The sequence below is a fragment of the Talpa europaea genome (assembly GCF_964194135.1).
Source record: "Talpa europaea genome assembly, contig: HAP1_SCAFFOLD_159, whole genome shotgun sequence".
In the NCBI taxonomy this organism is placed as follows: domain Eukaryota; kingdom Metazoa; phylum Chordata; class Mammalia; order Eulipotyphla; family Talpidae; genus Talpa; species Talpa europaea.
The window spans coordinates 1744-17544 of NW_028167961.1; the positions used below are offsets into that span (position 1 = coordinate 1744).

The 15801-nt window shown below is 50.2% G+C and overlaps 1 protein-coding gene across 1 annotated transcript in view; it reads left to right on the forward strand.

The window, feature by feature from the left end:
* Positions 1 to 952: 952 nt before the first annotated feature.
* LOC311188074 (calpain-9-like) overlaps positions 953 to 15801 on the forward strand; it is a gene marked incomplete at both ends in the record, with an annotated part of 55119 nt that continues 40270 nt past the window's right edge. The window contains 8 exon segments of the mRNA XM_084259844.1: positions 953 to 1156; positions 3834 to 3903; positions 6733 to 6851; positions 7196 to 7329; positions 9525 to 9693; positions 10527 to 10610; positions 12011 to 12096; positions 14532 to 14609. Coding sequence (XP_084115970.1) covers positions 953 to 1156; positions 3834 to 3903; positions 6733 to 6851; positions 7196 to 7329; positions 9525 to 9693; positions 10527 to 10610; positions 12011 to 12096; positions 14532 to 14609 — 944 coding nt within the window.

Sequence of the window (15801 nt, forward strand, 5' to 3'; positions counted from 1 at the left end):
GCCTGGAGGAGGCACGTGGAGCAGAGAGACAGGTGAGGAGGCTGCCCTTGCTTCCTGGCCTTGGACAGGATGAAACAGACGAGGGTGAGAGACCTGGCGTGCAGTGACAGTGGCAGCTTTTTTTAAAAAAAAGATTTATTTATACAAGAACCGTGATACAGGCCAAATGCACGGGAGGGTGAGAGGATTCACCAGAGACAGAGTGGGGAACAGAAGAGGCAGACGGACTGACATACACTGCTGAGGGGAGCAGCAGGTGAGACAGGAGAGGTCTGCTCACCATGTGGGACCCTCGCATTCTGGCCAGGATAGAACCGGCACTGCAGAGGCTGCAGACAGCGTCACAGTGCAGCACTCAACTGCCTGCACCCCCAAGGAGGCCCCAACAGTGGCAGCTTTTATCTTGATTTGGATGTTGCTCTTTCCCCCCAGACTTGTCTGGCTTTTGCTGACCCTTTCCTAAGGGTCCCCACCAGGGGGTGCCTTAGACTGAGGCAGGCTCTCAAGACTCCAATACACAGCGGGCAAAGGAGCCCTGTAGCCACTTCTCAGTGGAGACCCCATCGCTGTAGACATGCCTGCCACCACCTGGACCCATGTGGTTCCTGGCGCTCCTTCCTCATCCCGCATCCTCCAGCTCCCGCGGGTCTCCTCAGGGCATTAGGCAGAGGGTGCTGGGTGCTGCCTTGCCCAGATGGGCCCCGACCCTCAGCTCCCCCAAGGGTCTGCAGAGTCCCTGGAGGGAGGGGGGCTCTTTCTGCAGTTTACCATCAGGGCGTGCCCATCCCCCCATCCAGCCTGACAGGGAAATTCCCAGGCAAACCGTTAGACCAAGAGCCACTCAGCACAGGAGCCCTGAGCTGGTTCCCTCTTGACTGGCCCACACATCTTGGGACTGCCTGCCCATCGCAGACCCCAAGCCCACCTGCCAGTTGGGATGCAGCCAGCAGCCATGCCTTACCTCTACCAGGCCCCACGGCCCCAGGAGCCCCCAGCTCCCAAGGATGCTCACATCATCCATACCTCAGGCCCTAGCTTTGAGCAGTTGAGGCAGGAGAGCCTGCAGAAGGGCACGCTGTTTGAGGACCCAGACTTCCCTGCCAACAGCTCCTCTCTCTTCCCCAGCGAGAAGCCCATCGTGTGGAAACGGCCAGGGGTGAGTGCAGCCAGAAGGTGGGGGTGGCAGGCAGGGGGCTTGCAAGGAGGATCCAAGGACTCTGGAGAGGGCAGCAGGAGAGGAGGGAGCAGGAGGGGAGGCAGAGCACAAACCCGATCCAGGCCGGCTTCCCAGGGGAGGCCATGCAGAGTGATGGCTGGGAATGATGCAGGGAGCACATAACAGCTGGCAGGGCCAGGGGGTGCTCTAAGGGGGACTCCAGGGCATCTGCTGCATCCAGCCCCCAGCAGTTTGACTCCCATGGAGGTCAGGACTCAAGTCTGATAGTGTCTTGGTAGTCAAGGAGAGGAGGTCAAGGCTATTCAGGATGAGTTGGGCCAGTCCCAGGCAACAGGTCCCACTCAAGGGGAGGGTGGGGGGCAGCCCCAGCCCCCACTCCAGGAGGGTGTTCCCCTGGGTGATGTATGTAAAGTGCTCAGCAGCTTCTGCTCAGAGGCCAGGGTGCTCAGTGTGGACGGGGGCTCACGAAGCAAGCATGCAGTGTCTCCATGATAGGGGTACATAGGAAGCAAGGGGCTGCCCAACTCATCCTGTTTCCCCTTCCCAAAGTTCCCATGAGCCAGTATCCATGCCCCACCACCCTAACAATTGGAGGTGATGGTCCCAAGGGCCATGAGCTGCTGCCTGGGACAAGGAGTCAGTATTTCCTGTGCTGGGTTAGTCAGGGCTCAGCCTCTGACTGGGTGGTGCTGGCTGCCTTCCCTCGGGTGGGGACCCCCCTGGGAAATCCCCCAGGTGTGGGCTGCGATGGCAAGGAACCTAGTGCAGAGAGGGCCGGGGATTGAACTGGTGCTGCAGAGTTTGAGTGCAGCTTCTAAGCCCAGGGCTCAACTGCTGCGCCACCAGGGGAGGCCCCTCATTCATATGTTATATCCAGTATTCAGATGTAGAAAAAGTGACACAAAATAATATCTGTCATCAACTATCAACTAAGGTTGTAATTTCAAGATGGTTTTATACGAAAGTGACAAATTAAAACTTTGAAATAAACAAAGTCCCATTAAATATTTTCTAGTGAATTATAATCCCTAGCAAAAGAGAATCACCAGAGGGATGCATGGAGGGCTGGATGAGGGGAGGTAGAGGAAGAATGGGGTTGACAACTGAGAGGGGGATGTTGAAGAGAACAGGGAGAACCTCTTAGGGGGGCTAAACCTCAGAAAATGAAGACCAACCTGAACACTTTCTTTTTTTTAAAGCCAAGGTCATATTTAGAATGTATAATTCTATGTATCCACCATGTCTGTGTCTCTATGTCTATCATCTACCTACCTCCCTATCCATCGTCTGTTTATCTTCTGTCATGATTCATGTGTCTGTCTGTCTGTCTGTGTATCAACCATCTATCATCATTCTAGGTGTGACTTTTGAGTTCTGGGAGGGTAACTCAGCCACTGTCATGAAGCTCCCGGCATGTCCCACTTCATCCGTCAGACCACAGTGGTGACCTCAGCTGTGGGGAACTCAGTGTCTGCTCCCGCTCACAGTAGTTTGCTCCCTTTGGTTCATTCCACCCAACTGTCCAGGGACTGTGGTCACACCAGTTACACCCCACACCTCAGTGTCCTCCCTGTGAAGCTGAGACACTAGTGTCCACGGTAGACACGGCGTCCTGCTGCGGTTGCTGGCATCACCATCATTTGCTCTGCATCTCGCCTTCTGAAAGGCACTGGGTGCCCCATGTCTGCCTTCATGCTGTCTCCTTTCATGAAAATAATGAAGACGTTTTAAATACACAGCCTGTCTACTTAAAACACACACACGATTCTGGAACTTCAGGGCAGAGTTCAAGGAACACATGAGTTCTTTAAACAGTGGTAAGCTCTTTATTGCTATGTCCTGATGCAGAGTGTGTGTGTGTGTGTGTGTGTGTGTGTGTATGTGTGTGTGTGTACTGACCTATTTACCAGTCCACCTGAATCATGTCTAAACTGCTTCTGGTCATCTAGCATTTTCCTAAACCTGACAAGGCTATCACTGAGTACCTCAGGCTTTCTCCTGAGAAATTCTAGTTACTTCCTTCCCTCCTGCTGGCCTCCCTGTCTCCACACTTAGCCCATCAAGCCATCCCCCTACTGCCTGCGGGGCTCATGTCATCCCCAGCTCAGTGCCCTCTCTGGGGTCAGCACTGCGTAGCAACGAGGCATGGATTCCCCCAAAGGCCTCGTCCTACCACAGCCTCCCTTTGTCCCGCCACCACAACACACTGTGACCATCACTCAGAATGTTGGGCATGGTGTAGGAAGCCAAGGAAGCAATGGGGTTCTCACAGGCAAGCCAGTGCCAGCCTCACAGAAGACGGGCTCTGAAGGGGGCGTCACAGGCAACGACAGCAAAGATGGTTTCATTAAAACAGTATGAGTTGGAAAGAAGACACCAAGTGTGCTTGGGGGGATGAAAGCCTCCTAGGGAGGTTCCCTGAGCGTGAGACCAAGTTCCCCAAGCAGAGAAGAGGCTCCTACGCTGACGGGCATGTAGGCAGAGGGGATGGAGGGGCCAAGTGATGTGACTGGCGCATCCTACCATGAGGCTAGGCTGTCCCTCCAAGGGAAAGAAATAATGAAACAGGAATGAAGTGTTCTGCTGCGAGAAAGGAGAGCCAGCCAGGAAGGGGCGGGAGGGCCAGGCCTCACTGACGATGCCCTCATTCTTCCAGGAAATAGTGAAAAACCCAGAATTCATTCTCGGAGGGGCCACCAGGACTGACATCCGCCAAGGGCAGCTTGGTGAGTGAGAGGGTCGCGCACGGAGAGCTGGTGGTTGGACAGATGCTCCTGGGGGTCTGAGCTGCCGCCAAGGCTCAAGCAGAACAGGTCCCAGCAACTCCCTGCACAGGGATTGGGGAACATGACTGCTCCCATCTTCTGCTTCCCCCTCCTCCCCAGTTGGCCTCCTGCTCTGCTGAATGGGAGCCAGAGGACTCCACATCCCTGGCGCTCTGCTCCCCACCGGTTTTCAGAGAACAGACAGACCCAGAGGCGCTGCCTGGCTGCTGGCTCCATCAGAACGTTAGCTCGGTCGCCTGCTAGGCCTCCCCTTAGCACTCATTGCCTCACTTGGTCTTCCCAACCACGCTCCCAATTTTATATAGAAACCCAAGTTGAGGGAGGCAAAGTAAATTATCAAAAGCACAGATATGATAGATATGCAGAGTCAGGGCCCCCAATTCCTCTTAACCACTTTGCCACACTGCCTCTGGGGTTCATGCTTTAGGGACCACCTCAACCCCCAGAGGAATGAACCAAAGAGAGCAAACTACTGTGAGCGGGAGCAGACACTGAGCTCCCCACAGCTGAGGTCACCACTGTGGTCTGATGGATGAAGTGGGACATGCCGGGAGCTTCATGACAAGTGGCTGAGTTACCCTCCCAGAACTCAAAAGTCACACCTAGAATGATGATAGATGATTGATGCACAGACAGACAGACAGACACATGCATCATGACAGAAGATAAACAGATGACAGACAGGCAGGTAGTTAGGTAGATGATAGACATAGAGACACAGACATGGTGGATACATGGAATTATACATTCTAAATATAAACTTGGCTTTTCAAAAAAAAAAAAAGTGTTCAGATTGGTCTTCATTTTCTGAGGTTTAGCCCCCCTAAGAGGTTCTCCCTGTTCTCTTCAACATCCCCCTCTCAGTTGTCAACCCCATTCTTAACCTACTCCCCTCATCCAGCCCTCCATCCCCCTGGTGATACTCTTTCACTAGAGATTATCATTCACTAGAAAAGCGTTGATGGGACTCCTTTGTTTTTTTCAGTTTTAATTTGTCACTTTGGTATAAAACTATTTTGAAATTGCAACCTTAGTTGATAGTTGATGTCAGATATTATTTTGTGGCACTTTTTCTACATCTGAATATTGTATATAACATATGAGTGAGGGGCCTCCCCTGGTAGCACAGCAACTGAGCCCTGGGCTTAGAAGCTGTGCTCAGCTCCGCAGCACCAGTTCGATCCCCAGCCACCTGGTGAGGGTCCCACATGGCGTAACAGACCTCTCCTGCTGTCCGCTGCTCCCCTCTGTACCCAGTGCTTGTATAAATAAATAAATAAATAAATAAATAAATAAATAAATAAATAAATAGGTTTAAAAAAAAGAATATAACATGTGAATGAAGGAGGGCCTCCCTGGTGGCCTAGGGGTTGAGTCTCAGTGCTATTACTGCTGTGGCCTGAGTTCGATCCCCAGCCAGGGATCTAACCCACATATGGTGCAGCAGACCTCGCCTGTCTAGCACGCTGCTGCCCTTAGCAGTGTATTTCAGTAAGTCCACCTGTTTGCTCCCTACTCTGTCTCTGGTGAATCCTCTCACCACTGCACATCTGGCCTATACCCCACTTCTATGCAAAAAGAACCATATGAATAAAGGATAACAATAAAATGGACAGCTGTGAACCAGCCCCCCCCAATAAGCACTTGACTATCACCAACACCATCGTTGCCCCTCCCTATCAGTGGCCACCTGCATGCTTTCACCCGACAAACTGAACTTTGCGGGCACCCTCACCCAGCATCGTGCTTGAGGTGGCCAAACCTATCCATTGGCACAGACTCAACAGTGATAAGTAATTTTCATCTCTTCTGGGGGTTTTTCCCTTATTTTGAATTGTATAAATAGCATCTGAATCTCTCCCTTCAAAAGCTGAGCACATTTCTTGCAAAATAGTCTCTAGCAATGACCAAAAAAGTGTTGTGTGACAGCATCCCAAGTCCAGTGGTACAAAGAACTTTCCAGAAATGTCAGCTCCCAGGAAGCCACACTCGAGTTCCAATGAATTCAAGTGGTATTATCGACTACAAGCAAATAGATTTGGGGTAGAATGGGGATGTTGTTGGTTTAACAGGTAATTCCCAATGTCTGCTCAGACGTCTTTCACAGGCAGCAGCTAGAGCTCTGGTAGGTAGAGATGAGTTGCCCGCCCCATGCTCAGTATAAGCGCATGAATGCATGTGGGAATCTGTGCAGCGCAAGGTTCAAACACTGTTTGACGTTCACACTCACTTTTATATATTTTCATCTGAATGTGGGCTAACTTGAAGGTTATAGCTGGGGAAACCAGCAGATCAGTCTACAAATCTTGAAAGTGCAAGATCAGTGAAAGTAGATGATACCCATGAAGCTATTATTATGTACAACAATGCTAAGTCTAGCCTGGGGAGGCATGAACCCTGGCAAAGTGCTCCCTCTGAGCTCACCCCAAGTGCCACAGGCCAAGCAGGATGAGACGTCACTCACCCTGGCCCGCTGACACTAACTCTCACAGCCCTGGCCTCCTGGCCTTCCACGGACCTGATGTGCAGTAGAGCACAGTGACACCCCCGTGGACATGACCTATACCACTGCCAAGACAAGAGCGGTCTGTGCTAAGTGGGCAGGAGAGCTGGGAAGGGAGGCAGAGGGGAGAGATTTCTCATATTTTAAGATACAAAAAAAAAAACGTGGTCCCATCTGGAATGCCCCACATCTCCTTTGGCCATGGAGTTGTCCTGTTTCCCACAAATTAGCAGTAAGAACTGCGATTGATGATTTCTCACTTACAGGTAATTGCTGGCTGATAGCCACCATTGCCTGCCTGACGCTCAACGAGAAAGCACTGGCCAGAGTGGTCCCCCAGGACCAAACATTTGGCTCCGGTTATGCTGGGATCTTCCATTTCCAGGTAAGTGAACTTACCTCATTGGGGCACAGTGTGATGTCAGGTGTTTCTGCAGCTGCTGGTCATCATGGGTGCCTTTTCCTCTTGAGAGAGAACTGGTCGGAGAGCCCTGGAGTGTCCACCCTGGCTCTGAGGGGGCTGCGCAGGGTCTTTGAGCCCATTTCAGGGGCGGGTGGGATGCTCTGCACGTGGCTCCGTGGACAAAGTACAGCTGAGCCCATCGCAGACCCCACGTGCGAGTTTCCTCCAGATGTGAGGGAGAAAAAGCAAAGTGATAACGTGGACAAAGGGGTGCTGGACCTCCTGTGAGACTCAACCCTGCCATCTGTCTCTGCCCCGGGTGACAGTTCTGGCAATACAATGAGTGGGTAGACGTGGTGATTGATGACCGGCTGCCCACCTTTAGTGACGGCTTGCACTACCTCCACTCGGCCGACAACAATGAGTTCTGGAGCGCCCTGCTGGAGAAAGCCTATGCCAAGTGAGTGTCGCCCAGCGCGGGCAGGCCCCTGTCCCAGGGATGCCCGTCTCCCTCCTGGGTCCTTTTCAGGGGACAGCCGTGGAGAGGGACACTGAGGCTCTGGGATGGCACGTGTGGGCGGCAGGGCCACCCGCCTGGGGCCCAGTCAGGGCTGAGGTGGAAAAGGAGTGGCTGGGGCAGCTGCTGTCGGGGTCTAGCTGTGCCCATCCTCAGACACGTGGCGACGTGCATCCCTTTCCGCCCCTGCATGTGGATCCTGCCTTTGGCAGCAGCCAGAGTGCAGGGATGTTTCTGGGCGACGTCCCCGCCAGCACAGCCAGGGCAGAAGGCTTAGGGCTCCTGGCCAGTGGAGACTGAGATGTCACTTTCCCACTTTGGAATTCTCCTTTAAAATTTTTTGAATTGTAAATTGACTGTTTTACCCATTTTTAACTGTATATTTCAGCGGCATCAAGTTCATTCACATTGTTAGGCAACCATCACCCACACAGCTTCATCCTGCCAGACTCAAACGCTGCACCATTCAACACTACACCCCCTCCCCCACTCTCCCCCCTGCAGCCCCCGGCCACCACCCTGCTACTTTCTGTCTCTGTGGATGTCACTAACCTGGGAACCCCGGCTAAGCAGAATCTCGACAGTCATTTCTAATCACCCGTGTGGCCGGAGTTCCTCTGGCAATGTCGCTTTCCAACCCACCAGCTAGTCAGCAGCAGGCCATGATAGCAGAGCTCCCATGGGATCCCCTTGGGCACTATCTGGATCTTTAAGCTGTGGAAGTCCATCCTCAGAGACAGGAAGCAGGGAGGAAGGCCATGCTTCTACCTCCAAGTGGGTATGTAAGTGGCCATATAAAGTGACAGTAAACTGAGGCTTAATTAATCCTGAAATCAGCAGGATGGGATTAAACCATGAAAGTACCCAAGGTGCTCCTTTGCCCACATGCCCACCTGGTCTGCATAAACCCCCTCGGTGCCACTGACAGGCTTGGGGTGAGCAAAGGGGATGCTTTCCGGGCCTGGTGGGGCAACCCAGTCCTCCAACCCAGTCCTACCATCAGGGACCCCTCCTCTCTAGGGTCAGCTTCTCTGCTTGGGGCTGGGTTGGGTGTGGTTTCATTCTCCAGGAGCTCAGAAGAGGGAACCCCTCACCTGTCCCCACCCCAAGCTGTGCAAAAGGCTTGAGTCAGTTGGTAGAATTTGAAACCTTTGCCTCAAGGAGAAGAGTACAGAATAGGTTTACGAAAAAGAAGACAAATTAGCTCATAGAAAGATGTTCAACATCATTTGTCATTAAGAAACTGTAAATGGGGGCCTCCCCGGTGGCACAAGGGATTAAGCACAGCACTATGAAGCAATCCGCAGCCTCTGCAGAATGAGTTCGATTCCCGGTTAGACAGGGACCCATGTGGCGCAGCAGACCTCTCCTGCCTCACCCACTGCTCCCCTCATCAGTTTATTTCAGTCAGTCTGCCTGTTCTGTTCCCCACTCTGTCTCTGGTGAATCCTCTCACCCCCTGCATCTCTGGCCTGTACCCCAGCTCTTGTATGCATAAATAAATAAATCTTTAAAAAAAAAAGAAACTGCAAATGAAAACAATAGTGAACTTTGCTACACACCTACAAAGGTTATTTTATAACTCAAGCAGAGTATACATCCATAAAGTGTGTGTCTATATGCACATTCTGTGTGCAGGTATGTGTGTGTGTACATGTACAGACATGTTACGTGTGCAGTTGTGTGATTGGGAGTACCTGAGACCAGGCAGGAAAAGTTCCTTACCTCTCTGTCTACACGACTCATTCTTTCTTGGTCAGGTCCTATGAGGAGAGAGAGAGACTTATTTAAACATCATAGCAGTCGTAGAGGGGAGAGGACAACTGTGCCCCCACTTTGCAAATCATGACACTGAATTATGAGCAGGTTAGCTCAAGAACACTCAGCTGTAAGAGGTGGGTCTGGCACTGGAACCCACAGTCAGAGTAACCCACACCAGGCTGCCTATCTCACAGACATTTCTTGTGTCTTCAGAGCATCAAGTAGACCCCAAATCCTACTTCCCATCTTCCTTCCATCCCACCCAGCCAGGCCAATCCTTGGGACATTTCTGATTCAGTAGGAAAACCTCTGGCTGGGGGCGCCAACAGGTGACCATCGTTATCCCTGCAGCCGTTTCCAAACTTCTGGCTTCACAGGTTGCATGGGAGCTATGAGGCACTCTATGGGGGCTGGGCCATGGAGGCCATGGAAGACTTCACTGGGGGTGTAGCCGAGACCTTCACAACCAAAGAGGCTCCAGAGAACTTCTATGAGATTCTCGAGAAGGCCTTGAAGAGGGGCTCTCTCGTGGGCTGCTACATCGATGTAAGTCGCCACCTGTCTCTCCCTTCCAAGCTCTCTGCCAGAGTCAGAGGCATGAGCAGGTGCCCTGAGCACACACAGGAGGGCTGGCACTTCCAGGACTGGGGAGTGTCAGTGTTTGTTTATTTTAATCCAAGCAGAAGTTTCTATTTATGTCTTTCAAATGACGAAGCTCAGACACCCTTGCTGTGTCAGGTAGAACAATCCCGACAAATCTCTGTCCCTTTCTCTACCCCAGCGGTGCTGTGTGTCCCCTTCTCAGCTCTGCCCTTGCTCATACAAGCAGCCACACACACTCAGGAACGCAGGGCTAGGTTTGATTTCATGAAATGAAACCCGACTGTTTTCTGGAATCTTTGAATATGTCACACATCATGGAAAATATATCAGTAGATAATTAACAGTATTTTTTCTACTTTCTTTATGTACACACACATAGTTTTGCCTTGTCTAGTTGTGAAACTTATCCAAGTTTTCTGTTTCTTCTTGAGTTAACCTTGGGAATTTTCTCTTTGCTACTAAAGGACCCATCTCCTGGTGTTTTCATGCTGGTGACACGAGCTGAGTGTAACAAAGTGTCTCCTCATGCATGTGACTGTGCACCCCCAGACAGTTTTGTTTGGGCCAGAAAGTCAACTCTTTGTTGGGAATGAGGTTCTTCTCATCCTGGGAGAGGCTGGGAATGCCTCATTGTCACTGCTTAGGAGCCTCCTATGGAACATTTTGTGTGTCCTTCCTCCTGGGGAGCAAAGATGCCAGGCCAGGCAGAACTGGGTCTGGCCTGGTAGGGGAGTGACTTACACGATGGGCCAAACAGTGCTATTTTCATGTTTTAGGTCAGAAATACTGCAGATTCTGAACTCTGGACACCTTTTGGTCTCGTGAAATTTCATTACTACACTGTGACGGGAATTGATCAGGTAGGTGATGTGCACTCCTGCTGGAGGGTGCAGGGACAGCCATGAACATGCTCAACCTTTTCCTTAGTGAGTTGAAGCTTAAACTGTGCTTTCAGACTTCAGAGAATGTGTCATCTAGAGGAGGCAGCCAGCATTCAAAACCACAAATCAGGGAAAAAAAGCAAATGAGCTTCCATCATAGTTCCCAACTTGTGCAGCAGATAGGAGAACCCAATCTTTGTTTTTCTTTTCTTCTCTAATTCCACATCAATCCTGTAAAAGTGCTCTCCAGAGAAAAGACTTAATAGGATGGCTGGCTGGCTGCTGGCTGGATGGTTGGATGGATGGATGTTAGGTAGAGATAGATGGATCGATGGAGATTGGTACAGATACACATACACAATGGACGCTTGATGCAGGGGCACTAGCTGCACATAACTGTTGACTCCTCAAAAGCTTAACTGCAATTGTCCTTTAGTATCTGTGGGGTATTGGTTTTAGGGCAACGTTCCACCCCTATGGATACCAAAAATCCACAGATGCCTAAGTCCCTTATAGTAGGTTCTCCAAATTCAAGAATCAATCAACAAAGCAACATCCAGGGTTGTATGAATCTGGACTTGGAACTCTCTGATAGAATAAAATCCAAGAAAGTGGAGCAACTCAGTTCATTCACACTGATATTGTTTTGTCATGTGTAGTGTGATGTATGCGTGCATATACATATATACCTGTGTGTGTATATACATGTATACCTATGTGTATATACACATATACATACATACCTATATCAGGGGAAACTGCTCTGAGAGCTCAAATTTCTGGCTAGTTGATGAGCAGAAGTCTTATTTTCTGTTTTTCCAAAACCCTTGTGACCTGTGCAGTTCCTGCCCCAGAGCAGAGTAGGGACGGCTGGCTGGGCTTTCTTTACTGACTCTGGGCTACAGATGTGGATGGCAGAGATCCTCAGATGACACCCCAAATGGGAGAATATTGGCTTTGGAAGACTTAGACGTGGTTTTTATTTATTGTTGCTGTTTAAATTCCCATCATGTGTTTCTATGCTTGTTGTTCAGCTGTAAGAGGCTAAGGATGGAGAAAAGTCAGTAGTAGCTCACTGAGCACTACTGAGAATTACTCTTCACCTTAGCTGTGGATTCTGAGGCTCCCCAGATAAACAAGCCTCTAGGGAATTTGCAGTCTAACAAGTAACTCATTCATTTGAAGATTCATACCACATTATCCACTATGTTTAGCAGGACAATTCCGAGGGCAAGTTAAGAATGGATGAGTTTTGACATGTTTTTAATGTATGGAAATCAAGAGGCTTCGGGTAAAGCCAGCCCCGGCTGAGAGGAACCACTCCGGAACTCACACATGAACTGATCCTTTCACATTCCCCTGCTGCCTTTGCCTTCCAGGTAAACGTCCGAGGCCAGAAAACTGAGCTGATCAGAGTCCGGAACACTTGGGGCTGGGGCGAGTGGAATGGGTCCTGGAGCGACAGGTGGGTCCCCTCCACATCTCTCTGGCTGGCGCCCACCTTAATGCTGTTCATGGGGTCCAGTGGACCAAGCCTGTCTGGGGTGTCCTGGGAAGGAGGAGAAGTTTGTCTAACGTGCTCCCCTGGCTTCTGGGTGACCTCACCTCTTTCCCCTTCATTCCCTGGGGCCCGCCTTGCAGTCAAACTTGACTCTCAGGGAAGACTCTTAGAGTGGCCTTTTGTCTTCCCTGGGATTGTATTCATGTCGGTGACTGTATTGCCTCCCATGGGGACAGTTCACATCCCCAAGTATCGTGGGTCTTTATCTCCGCATATGAGTGGCCCCAGTGAAGCATGTGTGTGTATGTGTGTGTGCTGGCAATGAGTATTTTGGGTGTGAGAATCCCTGAGTGTTGCCAGCAGGTCAGTACAGGATTCTCTGTCCATTGGCCAGAAGCCCAGTGGCCCAGGAGAGGCAGACAAAGTGGAATAGGAAATTCAGCCATTACGACTGCTCTGATGACCAGCATTATTCATTTGACTCCATTTATAGGAAAGGTCTTCCTTTCAGCCTGTGTCCCCTCCATGTCCCTTGAGAGGTGGCCCCTGTGACTGGGATGATGGGATGGAGCAGGTGTGCACAGGCAGGATGCACCCTGACCTGTCTCTACTGTCTCCCTCTCTCCTTCCTCACCCAGAGCTCTGGCCAGCTTGGGCTCTTGCTGTCCTCTCTGCCCACCTGCAGCTCCTAGGACTCTAGGGAGTCTGCACAAATCTAGAACTTGATTAAAGCCAAGTCTGTGTTTGTCCTCAGCTCAGACAAGTCTCCAGGGGGCGCCAGTCATCTGTGTGTGTCTGTGGCTTTGTTAGGGGGAAAATGATGTCCTGAGCTAATCCTATACAGGCTTTGTGGACCCCACCCCGACTCCAGACTACCTTTCACGTGTGCCTGCAGTAGAGCATTGATAAGTCCTTTTAAGCGCATGGGTGAGGACCCACAGTCAGGCACCCCGTTTTGTATAGGGGTTGCTCTACAATAGCTTTATTAACCAGACTCCAGCTTGAGGGCTCAAGACTGACACTGAAGTGTCCCCATCACTGCTCCCTTCCCACCACCCCCACCCCCTCCTGCCTTCCACCCCCTCAGAACCAAGGGACTTTGGCAGAGACTGATTCTCACCAGACCCATATCAAGGCAGGCACGAACTCGGCCTTCCTCTCCTGGTAGAAAGGGAAGGAAGAGAAATAACCAAATCAAAAGGAATGAGACTGCTTTTAGCTCCTAAGATTTATAGAGTCCCTTACCTCAGGGGACAGAGTCTCTAAAAGGACAAAGGCTACTTTTTCCTTTCCCTGAGAAACATGAGGAGGAGGGAGAAGTGGGTTTTTCCTGGAACACAGCTGGGGACTGCCTGCCTCCAGGCAGCCTTGGGGGGATGGGAGGGTCTGTCCCCACCCTGATCCCAGATCCTGATTCTGCCTGGTGCCAGAGGGAGGCTGGAAAGCTCAGCTGAGCCTTTGGACCCATTATGTGGGTTTGAGCCATTGGAAGAAAATGGCCCAAAGGAAAATCAAGGCTCTTAGTTCTGTTCTCCAGACCCCACCGGGGGAACCTGGAGAGAGACTCTGGGTTCATTTGGCTCTTCTGAGCCCTCCCCCAGGAGTCAAGACCCACGGGGTATGGGGAAATGGTTCCCCCCATGAGAGTGCTGAGGTGGTGGCAGCGCCATTTGAACTGCACTTGATCCTTCAACAGCACAGGTTTAACTGTACATGTTCATTATACTCAGATCTGTTACCTCTCAGCAGCTTCTGCAGCCACTGATTCAACCAACCTTGCATAATGGTTGGCTGAATCCTCCGATGCAGAACCCTCAGGATAAGGAGGACTGACAATAAGTTACATTTGGATTTTCTATTGCACAGGAGGTTGATCACCCCAAGTGGTTCAAGGGTGAACTGCTTCTGGAGACAGGGATATGTGTGTGTGTGTGTGTGTGTGTGTGTGTTGGAGGGAGGAGGATGTCCCAAAGAAGCAGTGGCCTTAGAGGTGTCATTCCCAATTTGGAGGGCAGTAGGTAGCTGCTCACCTGAGGACAGGCAAGTCCCCCTGGCAGAACAAGATCCAGCTTCCTAGGGAGGTCGCAGAAAGAAAGTACTTGGTAGATCAATGTCAAACAAGCTTGTCAAACCAGTTTATTATGGCTTTTCAAACTGTCAGCTCTCAAGTGAGTTTCCCTGCCTGTGGTGGTCTCATGAGAAGCACCTTCTTCCATTGGCTGTGCTTGGAAATGTACTTTCTGACCAATCTCAAAGCCTCTGCCACATTTCTGAGGTCCATGGTATAGTCACTGACCAGGATCTATTCCTTTCATAACCACATACCCTAGGAAAGGGTGCTCCCCCGCTCCAAGGCCTGTACTACTCATGACCCACATGATGATTTGGTTTACTCCTAGTTCTCCTGAGTGGCGTTCTATGGACCCCGCTGAGCAAAAGCGCCTGTGTCACGCTGCTCTGGATGATGGAGAATTCTGGTACAGTTCTTACCTCTTTATTTCTGTATTAATTGCAAAACAGGTATGACAAGCTCCCATGGACTTTGGGTGTAAAGAACACCCCATTTCTTCCTATAATTTATCATACATTTCAGTAAATCACACACACCTGTCTCAAAACCCTTATATCCACCCAGGTTGGCAAAGGATTTAATGTGTCACGTGTTGGGGACTCTCCCCATCTCCAGACTTGTTTAGAGTGTCAAGGGAATCCATGTCACCCAGGAAACAGAAGGCTCATCCTCCAGCTCTCACCCAGCCTCCCTCCACTAAACCATCCACCATCCAATTTTGCATTTGAATCTGCAGCCCAGTGAATTTGCATGCAGGCAGCAAGCTGCTCCTGGGGTCACTACCTCCAGGCCCAACTTGGTGACAGGGACCCTTGAAGGCAGCCACCTTTGGAGCATCTCAAAATACAGATCAGTGGGAAGGAATTCTTAATCTGGCCTTTCCACAGAGCTGAGAATCTTTGCTAATGGAAAGTTGGTTAATGGCCCTTTATCTCTAGAAATCATTTCAAGACTTGTTTCTTCCTGTGGGACCCGGAAACAGTTGACTCTTCCAACTCTGCAAGACCACAGATGTCTGATTTCTGGTTCTGTTTCCTTTCATATGCTCACGCCAGTGAATTCTTGCCTGAGTCGTTCCCCCCTCTTTTTTTTTTCATTTTATATATTTTTTACATCATTTTTCATTTTTGCAACTTGTATGCATTTTCATCTTGATTATATTCCCCATATGATTCCCACCCCCCTTATTTTGACCTTAATCCCTCCCCTCCGCCCCCTGCCCCGCAGTGTGTCTCTGGTTTATAGTTGCTTGTTGATTTTGATTTTTACTTTGTTATAATTAGTCTTTTTCATGGTCCCTTATTTAGGTTTTCTAAATCCCTGCTCTGCGTGAGACCATCAAGTATTTTTCTTTTTCTGGCTTATTTCACTGAGCATGATACCCTTCCAGCTCCATCCATGTTGCTGCAAATTGCCTGAGTTTATTTTTTTGATTGCTGAGTAATATTCCATTGTTTATATGTACCACATATTTTTGATCCAGTCATGTTGTTTGGGGGTATTTGTGTTGTTTCCATAGCTTAGCTATTGCAAATAGTGCTGCTATAAACCAACGGGTGCAGGTGCCCTTTTGAATTAATGTTTCTGTGACCTTTGGG